This window comes from Anolis carolinensis, chromosome 5 (genome assembly GCF_035594765.1).
Source record: "Anolis carolinensis isolate JA03-04 chromosome 5, rAnoCar3.1.pri, whole genome shotgun sequence".
NCBI lineage: Eukaryota > Metazoa > Chordata > Lepidosauria > Squamata > Dactyloidae > Anolis > Anolis carolinensis.
In genome coordinates, this window is record NC_085845.1 from 3293273 (window position 1) to 3311560 (window position 18288).

The following is an 18288-nucleotide window of genomic DNA, read 5'->3' on the forward strand; positions in this document are numbered from 1 at the left end:
GACGCACTTCCGCCCGAGTGCGGCCTGTGCGTGCGGGCGACGCCAAGATGGCCGCCGGGGCCTGGGAGCGCTGAGGGAGAGCCGAGGAAGGGAAGGCGGCGAGGCGGAAGGCGCGGGGGAGACGCCATGGATCCCGCACCGGCTTCCGCCGCAGCAGCCGCCTCGCCTTCCCCCGTGGGGCCCGAGCGCCTCTTCGACTCGCACCGGTGAGGAAGGGCGCGGGGCGCATTGGCTTTGGGCCTACCTTCTCTTGCCTTTTCCTCAGTCCCTGACGCCTCTCTCTCCCCCTCTCTCTCTCCGTCTCTCCCTCAGCCTCCCGGGCGACGGCCTGCTGGCGGTGGCGCTGCTGCTCTACGCGCCGGTGGGCCTCTGCCTGCTCCTGCTGCGCCTCTTCGTCGGCCTCCACGTCTTCCTCGTCAGCTGCGCGCTCCCGGACAGCGCCCCTAGGAGGTCAGGCCCGCCCTCTTCACATTATCTAACCCAGGCATGGGCCAGCCTCGGCCCTCCCGCCAGGTGTTTTGGACTCCAACTCCCACAATTCCTAACAGCCTCAGGCCCTTTACTTTACTCCCTCAGCCTCAGGCTGTTAGGAATTGTGGGAGTTGGAGTCCAAAACACCTGGAGGGAAGACCGAAGTTGGCCCAGGCCTGGTCTAACCCAATTTGACATATGTTCTGTTCTCTTTATATACGAGGGCTATCCAGAAAGTACATGACGTTTTGGAATTAAAAAAGAACAAAATACAGTAGAGTCTCACTTATCCAACATAAACGGGCCGGCAGAACGTTGGATAAGCGAATATGTTGGATAATAAGGAGGCATTAAGGAAAAGCCTATTAAACATCAAATTAAGTTGTGATTTTACAAATTAAGCACCAAAACATCATGTTATACAACAAATTTGACAGAAAAAGTAGTTCAATACGCAGTAATGCTATGTAGTAATTACTGTATTTACGAATTTAGCACCAAAATATCACGATGTATTGAAAACATTGACTACAAAAATGCGTTGGATAATCCAGAACGTTGGATAAGCAAGTGTTGGATAAGTGAGACTCTACTGTATAGGATAAACCACTTACGATATGCAGTTGAAAGCCACACTGAAATAGTACATTTCAACATAGTTCTCATTCAGATTTAGGCACTTATCACAGTGAGGAATGACTTTGGAAGTTTCATAGCCTCAACACTTTGCCGCCGCTGCGACCAGTGTTATTGCAACGCTGAAACTCAGCCAGGCTGAACAATGAATGCAAAGGGAAGCAAGCAAGCTCTGGAAAGCGGACTGGAGGAGAGCAGCTCCCAAGGAGAAGCTGGCAGGATTGGCTAGGTTGCAATCGGCCCAGGTTTTGCAAGCAACCAGGATCGGCTGGCAGGAAGTCTGTCTTCTTCAGATCCCTTTGCTAAAGAAGCAAGAGCTGAGTTTTTCCTTGCTTCCCTTTGCATTCATTGTTCAGCCTGGCTGAGTTTCAGCGTTGCAATAATGCTGGTCTCAGCGGCGGGAAAGTGTTGAGGCTATGAAACTTCCAAAGTCATTCCTCACTGTGATAAGTGCCTAAATCTGAATGAGAACTATGTTGAAATGTACTATTTCAGTGTGGCTTTCAACTGCATATCATAAGTGGTTTATCCTATATTTTGTTCTTTTTTAATTCCAAAACGTCATGTACTTTCTGGATAGCCCTCGTACAATGCACAAGATAACCAGGGCCTCAATACCTACAAGTTTCAGAAAGATTTACATACAGTAGAGTATCACTTATCCAAGCTAAACGGGCCAGCAGAAGCTTGGATAAGCGAATATCTTGGATAATAAGGAGGGATTAAGGAGAAGCCTATTAAACATCAAATTAGATTACGATTTTACAAATTAAGCACCAAAACATGTTTTACAACAAATCTGACAGAAAAAGCGGTCCAATACACAGTAATGTTATGTTGTAATTACTGTATTTAAGAATTTAGCACCAAAATATCATGATATATTGAAAACATTGACTACAAAAATGGTTTGGATAATCCAGAAACTTGGATAAGTGAGACTCTACTGTATCTACAGATTTTGAGGGATTTTATAAAGTTTAGACTAAAAGCGACCACAACAAATTGTAACGAATATGATACAAAATACGAAGAGTAATTTTGTACAGCCCTACTATCTAATCCAGGTCTGGGCCAACTTTGGCCCTCCCTCCAGATGTTTTGGACTTCAATTCCCACAAATCGACTGTTGGGAATTGTGGGAGTTGCAGTCGAAAACATCTGGAGGGCCAGAGTTGGCCCATGCCCGATTTAACCCAGTTTGAGATATACTCTGTCCCTGGTTTGACCTTTTTGTGCCACAAACGAGGTTGAGTTGGTTGAGACTCGATGAAGACATACCCACTGAAAACCTATAGCAAAATTGTTCTCGCAGTTTAATTTTTGTAGTTTAGTAAACCCTAACGGTGCTCCATGCAGTCATGCTGGCCACATGACCTTGGAGGTGTCTGTGGACAACGCCAGCTCTTTGGCTTAGACATGGAGATGAGCATCAACCCCCAGAGTCAGATATGACTGGACTTAACGTCAGGGGAAACCTTTACCTTACCTTTTAGTAAATTATATACCAGCAATCAATGCTATGTGACACTATTTTTGTTCTTAGCTTATCAGTGTCGTTTCCTAATTGGTTCTATATAGGATTGCTAAGCGGTTGTGTTGGTGCAGTGGGTTAAACTGCTAGGCTATAGAACTTGCTGATCGGAAGGTCAGCGGTTCGAATCTGTGGGACAAGGTGACCTCCCACTGTTAGCCCCAACTTCTGCCAAACTAGTAGTTCAAAAACATGCAAATGTGAGTAGATCAATAGGCAACACTTTGGCGGGAATGTAACAGCGCTCCATGCAGTCATGCCGGCCACATGACCTAGGAGACATCTACGGACAACGCCAGCTCTTCGGCTTAGAAATTGAGATGAGCACCAACCTTCAAAGTCAGACACAACTAGACTTAATGTCAAGGGCAAATCTTTACTTTTACTAGGGGCTGCCTATATTATTACACTATGTAACAGAATTTTTGTTCTTGAATTCTCAATGTCATTTCCTAATTGGTTCTATACAAGAACTGGCTATATGATTATACTATGTAACACAATATTTGTTCCTAGGTTCTCAGTGTAATTTCCTAATTGGTTCTATGGAGGGACTGACTATATTATTACACTATGTAACACAATATTTGTTACTGTGTTCTCAATGTAATTTACTAATTGGTTCTATGATAAAACACAGGGAAAGTTTATCAAACTGCCAAAACTTCGTCTCTGGGGTTGGGACATCATCCTAGTATATCACGTTTTGCTCTAGTTTTTCAATGAATATCTCCAAAGTAGGAGATTGTATGGGAGAAGGCCAGCCTCTGAGCAGGCATGGGCAAACTTCGGTCCTCCTCCAGGTGTTTTGGACTTCAACTCCAACAATTCCTAAGTAGCTGTTAGGAATTATGGGAGTTGAAGTCCAAAACACATGGAAGAGGGCCAAAGTTTGCCCATTTCTGCTTTAGATAACCTGGATCCAAACCATATAGAGTTTTAAAGGTCAAAGCCAACACTTTGTACTTTGCCCAGAAACACATTGGCAGCCAGGGAATGATTTCAGTATCATGTGTGTCATATGCTCACTCCTGGATGTTCCTGCAATTGGCCTGGTTGTGTGGGAGGCAAGGGAACATGGATGTCTGTGCTGTATAGGCACCTCACCCCCACTCCATTCCTCCTTCTGCCACAGGTTCGTGGTGCGGGCGATGTGCGCTGTGCTGGGCCTCCTAGTGCGCCAGAGCAGCCCCCGTCGTCCTCCCTCTCGCCTCCGCCTCCTGGTTGCCAACCACATCACCCCTTTCGACCACAACGTCCTCAGCCTCCTCCTCTCCTGTGGTGCTGTGAGTCCCCAAAGGCTGGCCAGATGGGAGGGAGGAAGGGGAGAGAGGGCAGACCCCTGCAGAAGATCCTAAGAGCCAGGGCTCTTGGTTCACCACCATGTGCTTGTGTAGGAATATTTGGTTCCTGTTACATAACAGAGTGCAGCATAAGTATGCTGGCCCCATAGCCTGCAGGGATATTGGGTATCTGTGGCAAAGGAGAGCACATCAAAAGAATGTTGGGCCCAAAGTAAGAGGTATATTGACTCTAAGCTGGAACGTGTCTAGAGGAGGGTGACTGAAAATGTTCAAAGGTGTGGAGATCATGAATCCCTCAAAAGGCTGGGTCTGTTTAGCCTCAGAAGAAAAGGTTGAGAGGAGGAGACATGAGCCATATATAAATATGTGAAAGGATGCCATAAGGAAGTGGGAGATGGCATGTTTTCTGCTGCCCTTGAAACTGGGACTTGGAGCCATGGGTTGAAATGACAGGAAGGGAGATTCCAATTGATCATTAAGAAGAACTTCCTGACTAAGAAGAGCTGTACAACAGTGGAACTCACTGCCTCAGAGTCCAATAGAAGCTCTTTCCTTTGAGGATTTTAAACAGAGACTGGATGACCATCTGCCATGGGTGCTTTGATTGTGTTTTTCCTGCATGGCAGGGGTTGGACTAGATGGCCCATGTGTTCTTTTCCAACTCATATAATTCTGTATCCTTTAGATCAGTGGTTCTCAACCTGTGGGTCCCCAGGTGTTTTGGCCTTCAACTCCCAGAAATTCTAGCAGCTGCTAAACTGGTTGGGATTTCTGGGAGGTGTAGGCCAAAACACCTGGGGACCCACAGGTTGAGAACCACTGCTTTAGAATGATTTGGTAGAGTGCAGCAGAAGTGGGCTGGGTCTATAACCTGAAGGAATATTTGCTCTCTATAGTAGAGCAGAGTGCAGCGTAGTCAGTGCTCGATATGTGTTTATGGTAGGAAAGAGGAGATAAAATACACAAGATACTCTGGTAAGATTATTTTTAAAAGGTAAAAAGCTTTTATTCTTGCAAGTAATACATATGATGTAAAAGCGTCGTAACCTAACTTTGGTGGAAGAGTCCCTAATGCTGACTCTTGTGTCTGTGTGTAAGGCATATTGAAGCAGAAAGAAGCCTTGCAATGGCCCCTTCTCAAACAAAGGCTAATAAATCACACTAAAGGATTTTGGGAAGAAGGAGCAAGTGGACTTTCCATGCAGACAGGAAGCAGAACACCCTAAGCTACATAGATCTAGGGAATAGATGAAAAACAAGATAGCCGCCATGCACTATAAGGTTCCATCTCCGCCTAATTTCTCTATACCAGGCATGTGCAAAATTTGGCCCTCCAGTTGTTTTGGACTACCGGCTGCTAAGAATTGTTGGAGTTGAAGTCCAAAACACCTAGAGGGATGAAGGTTGCCCATGCCTGTTCTAGACACAAGTTTTGATGCCTCTTCACTTCCAGCAGGTTGGCGGTCAGGGTGGGGTTTGAAGCATTACAGCTCCGAGCGTTTTTGAGGCCCATCTTCCACTGGGGTCCCTAGGGCATGTGGGGGCATGTCTGCCAGGTAGCTGGGGAAGGAACTATAGAGTGGGCGGCAGAGAAGGCTGTCTGATATTGCCCACCTGCAGAATGTGCCCCTGGGGCCCTCTGACTCCCCCTCCTCTGCCTCCGCAGCCTGTCCTGAATGGTGCTTCTGGCTTCCTGTGCTGGTCCCGGGGCTTCCTGGAAGTGGGGCCCACAGACAGCCGGTCGGAGCTGCTGGAGTCACTCAAGGCCTACTCCTCCCAGGGGGGGAACCCTCCGCTGCTGCTCTTTCCCGAAGAGACAACCACCAATGGCCGTGTCGGGCTCCTGCGCTTCAGGTGGGGCCTTTGAGAGCAGGGCGAAGAGATGTCTCTGTGTCCCTTGCAGAGCTAGGAGTGATGAAGGCATGGGGCAGGAGGAAGGGGCCTTGCTGCTGCTGAATTGGGGGCACCACCCCCTTGTCTGGCCTTACTGATTTGGCCCCTCCCTCCCTTCCTCCCTCCCTGCAGCACATGGCCCTTCTCCATCTCAGATACTGTCCAGCCAGTGGCACTGCAAGTCCAGAGACCATTTGTTTCTGTGGTGAGTACAGATACAGGAGGAGGGGATTTGCTGGTATTGAGGAGGATCTTACCTTGTTCTTCTTTAGAACAGTGAGCTTCGAATGTGGGAAAGAGGGAGGGAGAGAGGCAGGGATTTGCTCTTCTTCAAGTGCCCAAAATGTCCACTTGCAGCTGCTCCCTTGGAGACTTTTCACAGACCTCTCTCTTTCCACATCTCTCCCAATGCACCCCCTCCAAATCCCCCCGAAGAGTGTAGCTGATGCATCTTGGGTGACTGAGTTGCTTTGGACGTTCTTTGTTCCCTTCACTGTTTATCAAGTAAGGTACTAAAATTCTTTGCCTTTTTTTTTGGTGATGGGTGGCATTAGGTTGGGGTGGCATGAGGAAATAGGTCTTTCATATCCCCCCCCCCCATTAGATTGTGTCTTCCTGCTTGGACTGGACTGTCCTTGTGGTCCCTTCCAACTTATGTGATCGGGAGTGATATTTTCCTGTGTGCTGCAGCACCCAAAGCTCTGCTTGGGCTTTCTTCCTTTTCCTCCCTCTTTTCCAGGTGGCTCCCATCAGTCTGCAGACAAGCTGAAGAGACACGTGAGGAGTTTGCATTGCGAGTTCAGGAGGTAGGAGTGGAGGGTTCTCATAAGGAAGTCATGTCCCTGTGACTTGGTGCTGGGCAGGTGAAGGCTGGGCCTGCTCCTGTGCTGAGGGCAACTGGGGTCTGGCTGTCCATACTATGCTCTGAGCTTGAGTCCTGACCCCTCTCCCTCGACATTTCACAGCTTCTGGCCTCGGAGCTGGGCCTTGTCTCTACTCGACTCACTGCGGCTGACAAAGCGGAGTACCTGAAGCGACTGCGCCACAGCCCCCGCAACTCCTACAGTTCCCCAGGTGAGTTGGGGGAGTTCATTCCCTGGTAGACCTTTTATTATCTGCATTCACTGTCTCTTTCTCTGCCTTTGGGGGAAAGAGCAGCTGCCCCTCAGGCCCTTCCACTTAGAGTTTGGAATTCTATGCCCTCCCCAGATTGTAAACATTGTGTTCAACTCTACCCCCTCCAAATATGGAAAGTAGCAGCCAGGGCAGGGGAGCTGCTAGACTGCTGGGCCAGAGGGCTACCAGGTGGAGCTTTCTGATAGCTGCTTTTGGGCTCTCGAACTCCCTTCCCAGGGAGGCCAAAATGACCCCAGTCGGTTGCCCTCCTGGCAGCAGGCTAAAGTGGTTTGGTTTAGAAAGCCTTTTAGAATATAATAGCTTTATTGTCATTGTACATTGTACAATGAAATTACAAGCTTTCCCTAGCACACATCACAAAAACAACAATGCCGTCCCTCCACACTCCCACCACCACTGCACAGCCCCCAATGCCACATCAGTGTGAAGCTATGGAGTTCAATATAGTTAGAGCCCTAGGATAAAAGCTATCTCTAAGTCTGTTTGCTTTTGCCTTTGTCACCCTGTACCGTCTGCCAGATGGTAATAATTTTTTAAAGGAATATGCCAGGTGAGATGGATCTTTAAGAATGTTCTGAACTTCCTTAGGACTGTGGGACCTGTAAAGTTATTCCAGAGAAGGGAGAAAGAGGGCAACCAATGATTCTCTGTGCAGAAGTGGTGACCCTTTGGAGTGTCTTCCTATCTGCCACTGTGTGGTTACCAAACCATGTGCAGATGCAGTAGGTTAGGACACTCTATAGCACAGCATTAGGAAGTATTCCTCTAAAAACAGGTGAGGGTGTGCTATATTGTGTTTGAATTCTTTCTAAGTTTCATACTTATTCTTTTGTATACGATTTTAATCTAATAGTTTCAATAAGAGTGACATGTAATTCTGTTTTTATGATTATATTAAATATATAAGTACAGTAGAGTCTCACTTATCCAACACTCGCTTATCCAACGTTCTGGATTATCCAACGCATTTTTGTAGTCAATGTTTTCAATATATTGTGATATTTTGGTGCTAAATTCATAAATACAGTAATGACTACATAGCATTACTGCGTATTGAACTACTTTTTCTGCCAAATTTGTTGTATAACATGATGTTTTGGTGTTTCATTTGTAAAATCATAACCTAATTTGATATTTAATAAGTTTTTCCTCAATGCCTCCTTATTATCCAACATATTTGCTTATCCAACATTCTGCCAGCCCGTTTATGTTGGATAAGTGAGACTCTACTGTATATAGATTTATATTCATGTTGGGGTTCAGCAGCAGGATGCTGGGGATTCCTCAGAGGTCAAGGGGAGTGATGGGTTTTCCATTGAGGGGTATGTGTGCGATCAGGATGAATTGCAGGCCTCAGATCAGAAAGAAATGCTGACAACTGCAGAGGAGATGGGATGTTTGGGATTCCAGTGACGGGTCTCTTGGGAATCGGCCTTCAGATGCAGATGGGGAGTTTTCCCATGATATCAGATTAAGCCTCCACATGGAGGGAGTGAAGGATAGATCAATTAGGCAGTCAGAAAGACTCCATGACAAGTCCCTGAAACCCAGGTCTCAAAGGCATGACCTCATGGCTGCTTGGTTGAGTCTGAGCATGGTTACCTGGTATCTGCAGAGCAGACAACGTTGCCATAGAATCAAGTTCCTGTTTCAGCTTTCACATTCATGTTTCAAGTCTCCTGTGTATGCCTTTGTTCCCGAAAGAGTTTTGCCAATCCATGCTTATGGATTTATGTCTATGTTCTTGCCTTCCTGGATGTTATGTACCTTGCCATTTTGGACTATTGATCTTTTGTATATATGGACTATTGCTATTTCAGAGCATCTCTTCCACCATTTTTGGGAAAATGCCCTTTTTTCCCTTTTGTACAGGCTTTGTAAATAAACTGCTGTAGTTAGTAACTACTAGACTCTGTGTGGTGCTGAGTGAAAAGGTGTTCCATGGCTAGAGTGCAACAATTCATGTATACTCTCTCGAGGTTATGAGGCACTTTGCGTCCCAGTTCCTGAGATAAAAGAGGAATATAAATAAACCTGATGAAAATAATAATAATCGTACCTCTCTCCCAGCCCCAAACCAGCCTGCAGTGGCCCGTTCCCGAGCGCCTCCCATCGTGGCCTCTGCAGAGGATGTGCATTTGATGGAATTGGCCCAGCGCGTCAAGGAGGTCCTGCCCCACGTGCCCCTGGCCGTCATCTGCAAGGACTTGGGTGAGCAAAGGCGGGGGTGGGAGAGGGGCCTGTGGAAGCAGAGCTGGGGTGCTGCCCAGGGGAGCTTTGCTTCCACACCATGAGAACTGAGGAACTGAGAGCCTCAAGGAGGAGGCAGGTTGGAGACCAAACTCCTCCGATCCTTGTGGATCAGCACAAGTTTAGTGAACCCACGGTCCATTGTGTGGGCTTGCATACAGTTAACATACAAACTCTTCTAGCTGGCAAAGGATAAAACTATGAGGTTGGTCCAGGAAAAGACTGCATTTCATAGGCAAAGGCTGCTGTAGAGCTGGTCAGAGGCTTTTGTGCTTGTGGGCATCTTCTATTGGTGTGGGGGGACTGCTTGCCTCTTGTGTTTTTCACAGCCTTTCCAACATTTTGGGCAGATATTTCTGAGAGATTGGCAGGGAAGAGAGAATTTTACAGTATTTTTTTTTTTATTCTTCACTTTTCAGGGGTTCAGATTCATGACATTTTTAGTCTAATTTGTAAGAGTTTATTATGTGGTAAATGTGTGTGATGCATTTTATTACGTTTATTTAAGTTTAATTTTAGGGGGTTTTTTTTGTTAGTTTTATAATTTCATATTGAGATTGTTTTATTCACTATTTTGAATAGTTGTCTGTTTGTTCTCGGCATTGAGTGTTTGCCACTTTGTCACTTTTGTTGGAAACCGCCCTGAGTCCCCTTGGGGAGATAGGGCAGATTATTTAAAATAATAATAATAATAATTATTATTATTATTGAATAGACTTGAGTTTAAGGGGGTCCCATTGCGCTTGGGAAGGGGAGGATACAGGCAGCAATTGGAAATACTTTTAGGGAAGTGATACATTTTGTTCTAGTTCCAAAGTCCTAAAGATCACCGGGGTTTAATCCAGCTACAGTAGAGTCTCACTTATCCAAGCTAAAGGGGCCGGCAGAAGCTTGGATAAGCGAATATCTTGGATAATAAGGAGTGATTATGGAAAAGCCTATTAAACATCAAATTAGGTTATGATTTTCCAAATTAAGCACCAAAACTTCATGTTATATAACAAATGTGACAGAAAAAGTAATTCAATACGCAGTAATGTTATGTTTTAATTACTGTATTTACGAATTTAGCACCAAAATATCACAATATATTGAAAACATTGACTACAAAAATGGCTTGGATTATCCAGAGGCTTGGATAAGTGAGACTCTACTGTATTTAATTCCCATATTCAATTAGGACATGGCGTCTATTTGATGGTGTCAGTGTTTTGGACTTAAATATAATAAGTCACAAAGAACTCATATTATTTAAGAGACAGAAAATGATTCATATTCCTTGAAACATCAGTTTGTTGCTTTTTTTAAAGCATCTGCCTTGTTCTTTGTTACAAATAGGTTTAATTTTCCAATAATCATGTAAGATCTTCACTTGTCTCCTTTAAGAAGCACTTAAAAACACACTTCTGTACACTGGCTTCAGAGAGGAGGATGCTTAGTTTTATTTAATTTTTTACTTGAAATTATTTCCCACATTTTTGCCCTGCCCTTCTCACCCTGAAGGGGACTCAGGGCAGCCTTACAACAGGCAATAAATTGATGCCAACAACATGGAATTCCAAAAATAAACAGTTACAATTAAAATCCAAACAGTTCAAATTATTAAAACATCAATTAAAATCACGCAAATTCAAATAATGGTCCAAGGCCTGTCCATTTGTCAATCATATTAGTTCATTCTCATTATTACGCTGCTTCAATTACTGCCCCCACAGCCACATTTTAAGTTTTTTCCTGAAAAAAAACTTTTTAACTTCTTATGCTTCTATTCTGCCTGATGAGGCTGACTGAGAACATATTGCCCCAACTCATTGCACAGCCACATTTTTATTGTTAATTTCTTTTGTTGATTCTATTAATTTACTATGTTATTTATGGAACTTATTACCTGTTTTAACAATGTTTGTGTTTGTGAATTTTTAATTGCTTGTTTTAATTGTTTTTTACTGCTGTTTATTTCTTTTTAATCTTTGTAAGCCACCCTGAGTCCCTTCAGGGAAAGAGGTAAGGTAAAGGTAAAGGTTTCCCCTGACGTTAAGTCCAGTCATGTCTGGGGGTTGGTGCTCATCTCCATTTCTAAGCCGAAGAGCCGGCGTTGTCCGTAGACACCTCCAAGGTTCTGTGGCCGGCATGACTGTATGGAGCGCCGTTACCTTCCCGCCGGAGCGGTACCTATTGATCTACTCACATTGGCATGTTTTCGAACTGCTAGGTTGGCAGAAGCTGGAGCAACAGCGGACGCTCACTCCGCTCCCGGGATTTGAACCTGGGACCTTTCGGTCTGCAAGTTCAGCTCAGTGCTTTAACACACTTTGCCACCGGGATGGGCTATAAATAAAGTTGTTGTTATTATTATTATTATTATTATTATTATTATTATTATTATTATTATTATTATTATAATATAATATACTATGTATATATTTTATAGTTATATTATAATTATATAATATTTGTATATGATTATATAAAATGACAATAATATAAGATATATAATAAAATATAAATATAAAAAGAGGATCCCTCGGTGGCTCAGCAGATTAAACCGCCGAGCGGTTGAACTTGCTGACCAAAAGATCGGCAGTCCGAATCCGGGGAGTGGGGTGAGCTCCCGCTGTTAGCCCCAACTTCTGCCAACCTAGCAGTTCAAAAACATGCAAATGTGAGTAGACCACTGCTCTGGCAGGAAGATAACAGCACTCCATGCAGTCATGCCGGCCACATGGCCTTGGAGGTGTCTATGAACAATGCCGGCTCTTCGGCTTAGAAATGGAGATGAGCACCAACCAGTATTATTATATTACACTGTACTGGATGTTGCCTTATTCACAGTGACCCTCTTCTTTCCCCGCAGCCCAGACGAACTGCGTGGACGCCACCATCGCCAACCTCCTGGAGGGGCGGGTTCCCTTCACACCCAGCGAGGAGGGAGAGGCGGCGACGGCAGAGGCCTCCCTCCTGGCTCCCTCTGGCTCCGGTGCCCACAGCCCGCCCGCCTCTCCCCCAGTCACGGTAACACTTGGGGGTCATGGGGAGGGGGAGGGAATGGGCCAGAGCTGTGGGACAGTTGGGACGTGGACTTTGCGGTGCTTCCAGGCCACCCTCACACCTCTCTTCTCTCTGCACAGCCGTCCGCCGCAGTCTTTGCCAGGTCCCCGGAGGCACGGCACCTCTCCCTGCAGGAGCGCAAGCGGGTCCTCTATGACTACGCCAGGAGGTGAGGACCCCACACATTGCCTTACAGCTGTAGCTGGACATGTCACGAATACTTTTTAAAGCAAAGATTCTTTTATGGCAGTTTCCAGTGTGAGAAGGTATATCAGAACTTTTACACAAAGAACAACATTAGACATACAGATTCTATTAACTACATTGGATTCACAAACAACCTACTAGTTACATTGGCTAAGGGGGATTTACATTTTTACTCAGCATTCACACACAACATATAAACATTCACTCATCATCATTCATACATCACCATTTCTCAATCGGTCATCTTCTGGAGAAGAACACCTCTTAGGCCAGACTGTTTCCTTGCAAATCTTCCAACGCACAGTTTCAAAATTCCTAAAATGCCAAAACTTCAAAACTCCAAAATGCATCTTTTTCCCCTAAGTACAATGCCAAGGATCAGAATCCCTGTTTCCTTTACAGCAGAAACTGACTCCATACAACCATGTCATGACTTCAAAATTGCACTCTTTTTCCTCTTCCTTTGAGAAAAGGAGACTCCAGCATCTAGAATTCTGCTTTCTATTGCAGATCTGACACTCCCTATGCATCATCTCCACAGAGCATGGCGGGTGAACATCTCTCTGGCTGATACAATTTTTGGAATGTTAGAATGTCCCTTATATAGCAATCTTTCTCTGATGTTGTCCTAAAGTTGTAAATTACTGATAGACATCTTCCATCCAGGAACATATTGATTCCATCTCAGTTTCCGGGCAGATGTTGACTTTTCTTGGATAGTGTTGATAACGCAAGGAGCTCTGTGTTGACTTCCTTCTTGATGTAAGGAATCTTGTAAACATTTCCTTAACTTAAAAGAGCTATTGTCTCTGATTAATGTAAACATGTTGTTTTCCCCCAAAAGTTCAAGTCAGAAATGTCAACAGATATAAACATTTCTCTTATCACTGTAACAATTCTCATCACAGTTCAGCAAGTTTTAATTACAGTTCATGAGTGTAGTTAATCATTGCAGGCCTTAATACTTTTGATGATGTCTTCAAAATTATTAGTTGTCATTCATTCCTTCCTTCCATTCAGTTCATTCATACTCACACATATCAGATCCACATTTATCAAATCTGCACATTATATTTTCATGACAGTCTCTTTGATGGGGAAGAAGGGCTGCTACATTACCATGGGGGCAGTTGGCAGATACACCTTTATCCAGAGAGCCGGATGTGTTTAGCTTGGGCAAAAGTAAACAAGAGAGGGCACATGAGAGCCATGTTTAAATGTTTGAAAGGCTGTCACATTGAGAAGGAGGCAGGCTTGTATTTTGCTCCTCTAGAGACTGAGGCATGGTGGAGCCCTGGGTTCAAATGGCAGGAATGTCATAAATACTTTTTAAACTCCAAAAAGCATTAAATTTCTTTTATTTTGTTCACAATGAGACACAGTATACCACAGAGCAATACAGAGAAAGAAAGTAGACACATAGACTCTAGCTACATTAGGTACAGAAACAAGGGGAATTACATTTTAGCATTCACACACATGTAGCATTGATTCATCATCATGCATCATCAGTTCTCCTATTTGTAGTTTTTGTTGGAGTATGGTTGTATTTGTATGAAATATAAATCAAGTGTTTACTGCTGATGAGCTAGAGTGTGTATTTTCAGTAATGAAATAGTTAACAGCAGGCTAGTTTTGACTGACAGCCTGTTGTGATTACTGTGACCTATCAGGATTGATTTCCTGCCTTTGAGGGTTGGAACTTCCTCCGGACAGAGGAATGTGTTATCTTATCTGTGTAGTTCGGCATGAGCTTTCTCGGAGGATGGACTGAGAACTGAATGGCTCCGTTTCCGAAGAGACATTGCCATGTGTCTGAGACTTATGGCAATTGACTTTATTTGTATATAGCTATGTAAATAAAGATTTACAACAGTTGGATTTACAACTGAACCTCCGGCTGCTGGAATTCTGTTGGCCAGTGCTGTTTCTCCGCAAGAGAAGTCAGCCTGCAGAAGAAAGGGGGCGGTGAGACCAGAATGATGATTTTTGGAATCCACTCTGCTACCCATCATCCCCTGACAGTTTTCCAGGCTTCAATTTTAGGATGGTATCTTTAGGCTATATCAGGCATGGGCAAACTTGGGCCCTCCAGGTGTTTTGGACTCCAACTACCGGCTGTTAGGAATTGTGGGAGTTGAAGTCCAAAACACCTGGAGGGCCCAAGTTTGCCCATGCCTGGGCTATATAGGCCCCAACCATACACCTTTCATACAATTCCATTCAAACCACATGTCATATATTCATGATAGGACGAGACATTCCATCTAAACATTAGGAAGAACTTCCTGATGTAAAAGCTGTTTGATGGTGGAATATGCTGCCTAGGAGTGTAATGGAGTCTCCTTCCCTGGAGGTTTTTTTTAGCAGGCTGGATGGCCATCTTTCAGGAGAGGTTGGATTGTGCCTTCCTGCCTGGCTTGATAGAGTTGGACAGAATGGCCCTTTGGGGTCTCTTCTAACCCTAGGATTCTTTGATTCCCTGCAGGAGATTCACGGAAAGACACGGGACGATGGCACAGAGAGAGGGCAGCCGCTGACTGTCCCCTCGGTCACCTGGACTTTTGAGTCGGCCAGCGACGACGGATCTTTCTTTGCCACGAGGAAAGTGGACAGCTGTCCCTAGCCGATGGAACTGCTTCTGTCTGGGCTGCTCTTGTGGTCGTGCAGTGGTCCCTGAGCCGCCCTGGAGCAGAGCGAACCCTGCCTGGCTCTTCGGGGCAAGGAGCGCAGGGGCCTGGCCTGGCTGCCCCTCTCCTGGTCCAAGCCATTTTGTCCGGGGTGCGGCCAGGACAGCCGGTGGGCCTCCCTCCCTGTGGGGCAGCCAGGAAGCTTGCGAAGGGAGAGGGAGGGGGAGCTTTCACTGTCAAAATAAACCTTCCTTTGATTCTCACCCACTGCCTGGACTGGACCTTGATTCTTTGGTAACTGGGTCTCTTGCACAAGCTCTGGATAGAAGTGTCCTATTTTGGGGGGGGGGGGGGGGGGGCTCTATGCACTATGGTTGGGAAAGCAGAATAAGGGTGCATCTACATCTGGTGGCTACTGAACTTGCTGACCGAAAGGTCAGTGGTTCCAATCCAGAGAGCGGGGTGAGCAGGGTGTTAATTTCCAATATTATGGGTGTATTGTTGTGTTTAAGCATTGAATGTTTGCCTTTTATGTTTGGAATCCGCCCGTAGTCCCTCCGGGGAGATAGGGCGGAATATAAATAAAGTTGTTGTTGTTGTTGTTGTTTGTTGTTTTTCCGGGCTGTCTGGCCATGTTCCAGAAGCATTCTCTCCTGACGTTTCGCCCACATCTATGGCAGGCATCCTCAGAGGTTGTGAGGTATGGAGAAACTAAGCAAGGTAGGTTTATATATCTGTGGAAGTTCCTGGGTGGGGGTGGTGGGAAGAACTCCTTGTCTGTTGGAGGCTAGTGTGAATGTTGTCATTAATCACCTTTGTTAGCATTAAATGGCCTTCCCAGCCTCACATTCTGGCCTGGAAGAATCCTTTGTTCAGAGTCATTAGCTGCCCCTGATTGATTCCTGTCTGGAATTCTGTTCTCAGAGTGCTGCTCCTTATTTACTCTTCTAATTTTGGAGTTTTTTAATCCTGGTAGCCAGATTTTGTTCATTTTCACAGTTTCCTCCTCTCTGTTGAGATTGTCCACATGCTTCTTGTGGATTTCAGTGGCTTCTCTGTGTAGCCTGACATGGTGAGAGTAGTCCAGAATTTTTGTGTTCTCAAATAATGTTCTGTGTCCAAGTTGGTTCATCAAGGGCTCTGCTCTGGCTGATTTCTCTGGTTGAGTGAGTCTGCAGTGCCTTTCATGTTCTTTGACTCGTGTTTGGGCAATGATGCTGCGTTTGGTGGTCCCTCTGTAGACTTGTCCACAGCTGCATGGTATCCGGTAGACTCCTGCAGCACCCAAACTCAAGTCAAAGAACATGAAAGGAATGAAGATGAGCATCAACCCCCAGAGTCAGACACAACCAGACTTAATGCCACGGGAACACCTTTACCTTTACGTTCACCAGGTACGAGCCAGCTTTGGCCCTCCCTCTAGGTATTTTGGACTTCATAAGAATTGCAGGAGGTGAAGTCCAAAACTCCTGGAGTGAGGGCCGAAGTTGGCCCATGCCTGGTCTACGAACATCACTCTCGACTTCTGGAAAGATTCCATCAAGCGTTGCCTTCAAAAAATTCTGCAAATCTCTTGAGAAGAAAACAGGTGGACAAACATCATCATCTGGAAGAAGAGACAAAGACCATCAATATTGAAGCCATGATCCTCCACCATCAACGTCCAAATGCCTGATCTCTCCATCTCTCAAAATGTACTTTACACAGCTCGTAAATGGAAAACAGGATGTCAGGGGAAAGCAAAAGAGATTGAAAGATGGGTTTAAAGCTAGCCTTAAAACCAATAGTATGTTGAAGTGGGAATGATTGTATATAGAGTTGTTTAAATGTCATTGATTTATAGTGATGCAATGTGAGATGGAGATTGCATCATGCACTGTCTGCTGTCCACTATGCGAGTGTGTAAAGAGTTAACTGTGTATTGCATCAGACAGCAGAGGTGGTTATAAATAGCTCCCTGTGTTATCTGCCCTCTGCTCTCTGCACTCTGTCTGTATATATCGTCTTGAGAGTTTTCCGTTTGTTAGTAAACTCTTGTATAGAAAGCCAAACAGGCTTCAGCCTCTTTATTGGTGCCAGTGATTCTTCGTTGATCTTCCGCTGCATGTGTGTTTATTCAAACCGCGCGCTCTGACATAGTAGGTCATGTGTGTCAGCTGTAACTAATAACCCTATGCATTTTGCACACAAAAACTCCCAACCTTGCCTTGACCATTCACAACATATTATTAAGTTATTTTTGACATTTGTTTCTAGTTTAGAAATGTTAACAAAACAATAATAGCTCATTTATTTATCGTGTCAGAAGTGAATTGAGGGTACAGTTATGGATTTAAAAACACAAAATTTAAAACTTGGCATGATACTAAATGTCCTTTGACCTGATGCTGAGCACTTGGAGTCCCTCTGGTGTGGCCGTGAGAAGATCCTCCCTTGTGCATGTTGCAGGGCTTAGGCTGCATTGTAATAAATGGTCTGTGGTTTGCTCTTCTCCACGCTCGCATGTTGTGGTCTCCACTTTGTAGCCCCTTTTCTTAAGGTTGGCTCTGCATCTCGTGATGCCAGAGCGCAGTCTGTTTAGCACCTTTCAAGTCGCTCAGTCTTCTGTGTGCCTAGGTGGGAGTCTCTCATGCGGTCTCAGCCACTGATTGAGGCTCCGGGTCTTAGCCTGCCACCTTTGGACTCTCGCTTGCTGAGGTGTTTCTGCAAGTATCTGTTAGGTTCTCTTCTCCCAGTTGTGCTGTGGTCCGTCTTCCAAGGAAAAGCACCAAGACACACGCGGGTAGATTCCAACAAGTTTTTATTGTACCGAATGCCAGAACCTTCTTTTGTCCCACATATATAGGGGCTCCCACATACCAGAGGGTAATTGATGTTTTATGGCCGGCCTGTTTTATGGCTGGCATCTGTTCCTTGTCAGCCAACCAGAGATGTCAAGGATTGGAGGTCATGACATCACGCCCCCTCCAAAACTCGTCCTCCTCCCTTGTGTGGAGGTTTGTGTGTTTTGAGCGTGAAACCTCTTGATGAGTGTGGGTGCATTTATATTGGAATCTCTCACCCATTCTGATTCACTGAGAGGAAAATGCTTCCACCTGACGAAATACTGGAGAGTGTTTTTCCTGACTCTGGAGTCTAATATTTCCGCCACCTCATAGTGTTGGTTGCCCCCTCTCAT

General features: G+C 45.2%; 1 protein-coding gene across 2 annotated transcripts; it reads left to right on the forward strand.

Moving 5' to 3' along the window:
• Positions 1–3: 3 nt before the first annotated feature.
• aup1 (AUP1 lipid droplet regulating VLDL assembly factor) lies at positions 4–15373 on the forward strand. Of its 2 annotated transcripts, none has more exons than XM_062981925.1 (12): positions 4–206; positions 313–450; positions 3777–3927; positions 5612–5799; positions 5971–6043; positions 6196–6347; positions 6578–6644; positions 6804–6912; positions 9046–9186; positions 12080–12237; positions 12354–12442; positions 14969–15373. In XM_062981925.1, exons 1-12 carry the CDS (start codon positions 127–129, stop codon positions 15018–15020), a joined length of 1398 nt encoding a protein of 465 aa, XP_062837995.1. In that variant the 5' UTR covers positions 4–126; the 3' UTR covers positions 15021–15373. The 2 variants fall into 2 exon arrangements, with proteins under 2 accessions (XP_062837995.1, XP_062837996.1); XM_062981926.1 differs by having other exon boundaries at positions 5–206; positions 6274–6347.
• The last annotated feature ends 2915 nt before the right edge of the window (positions 15374–18288 follow it).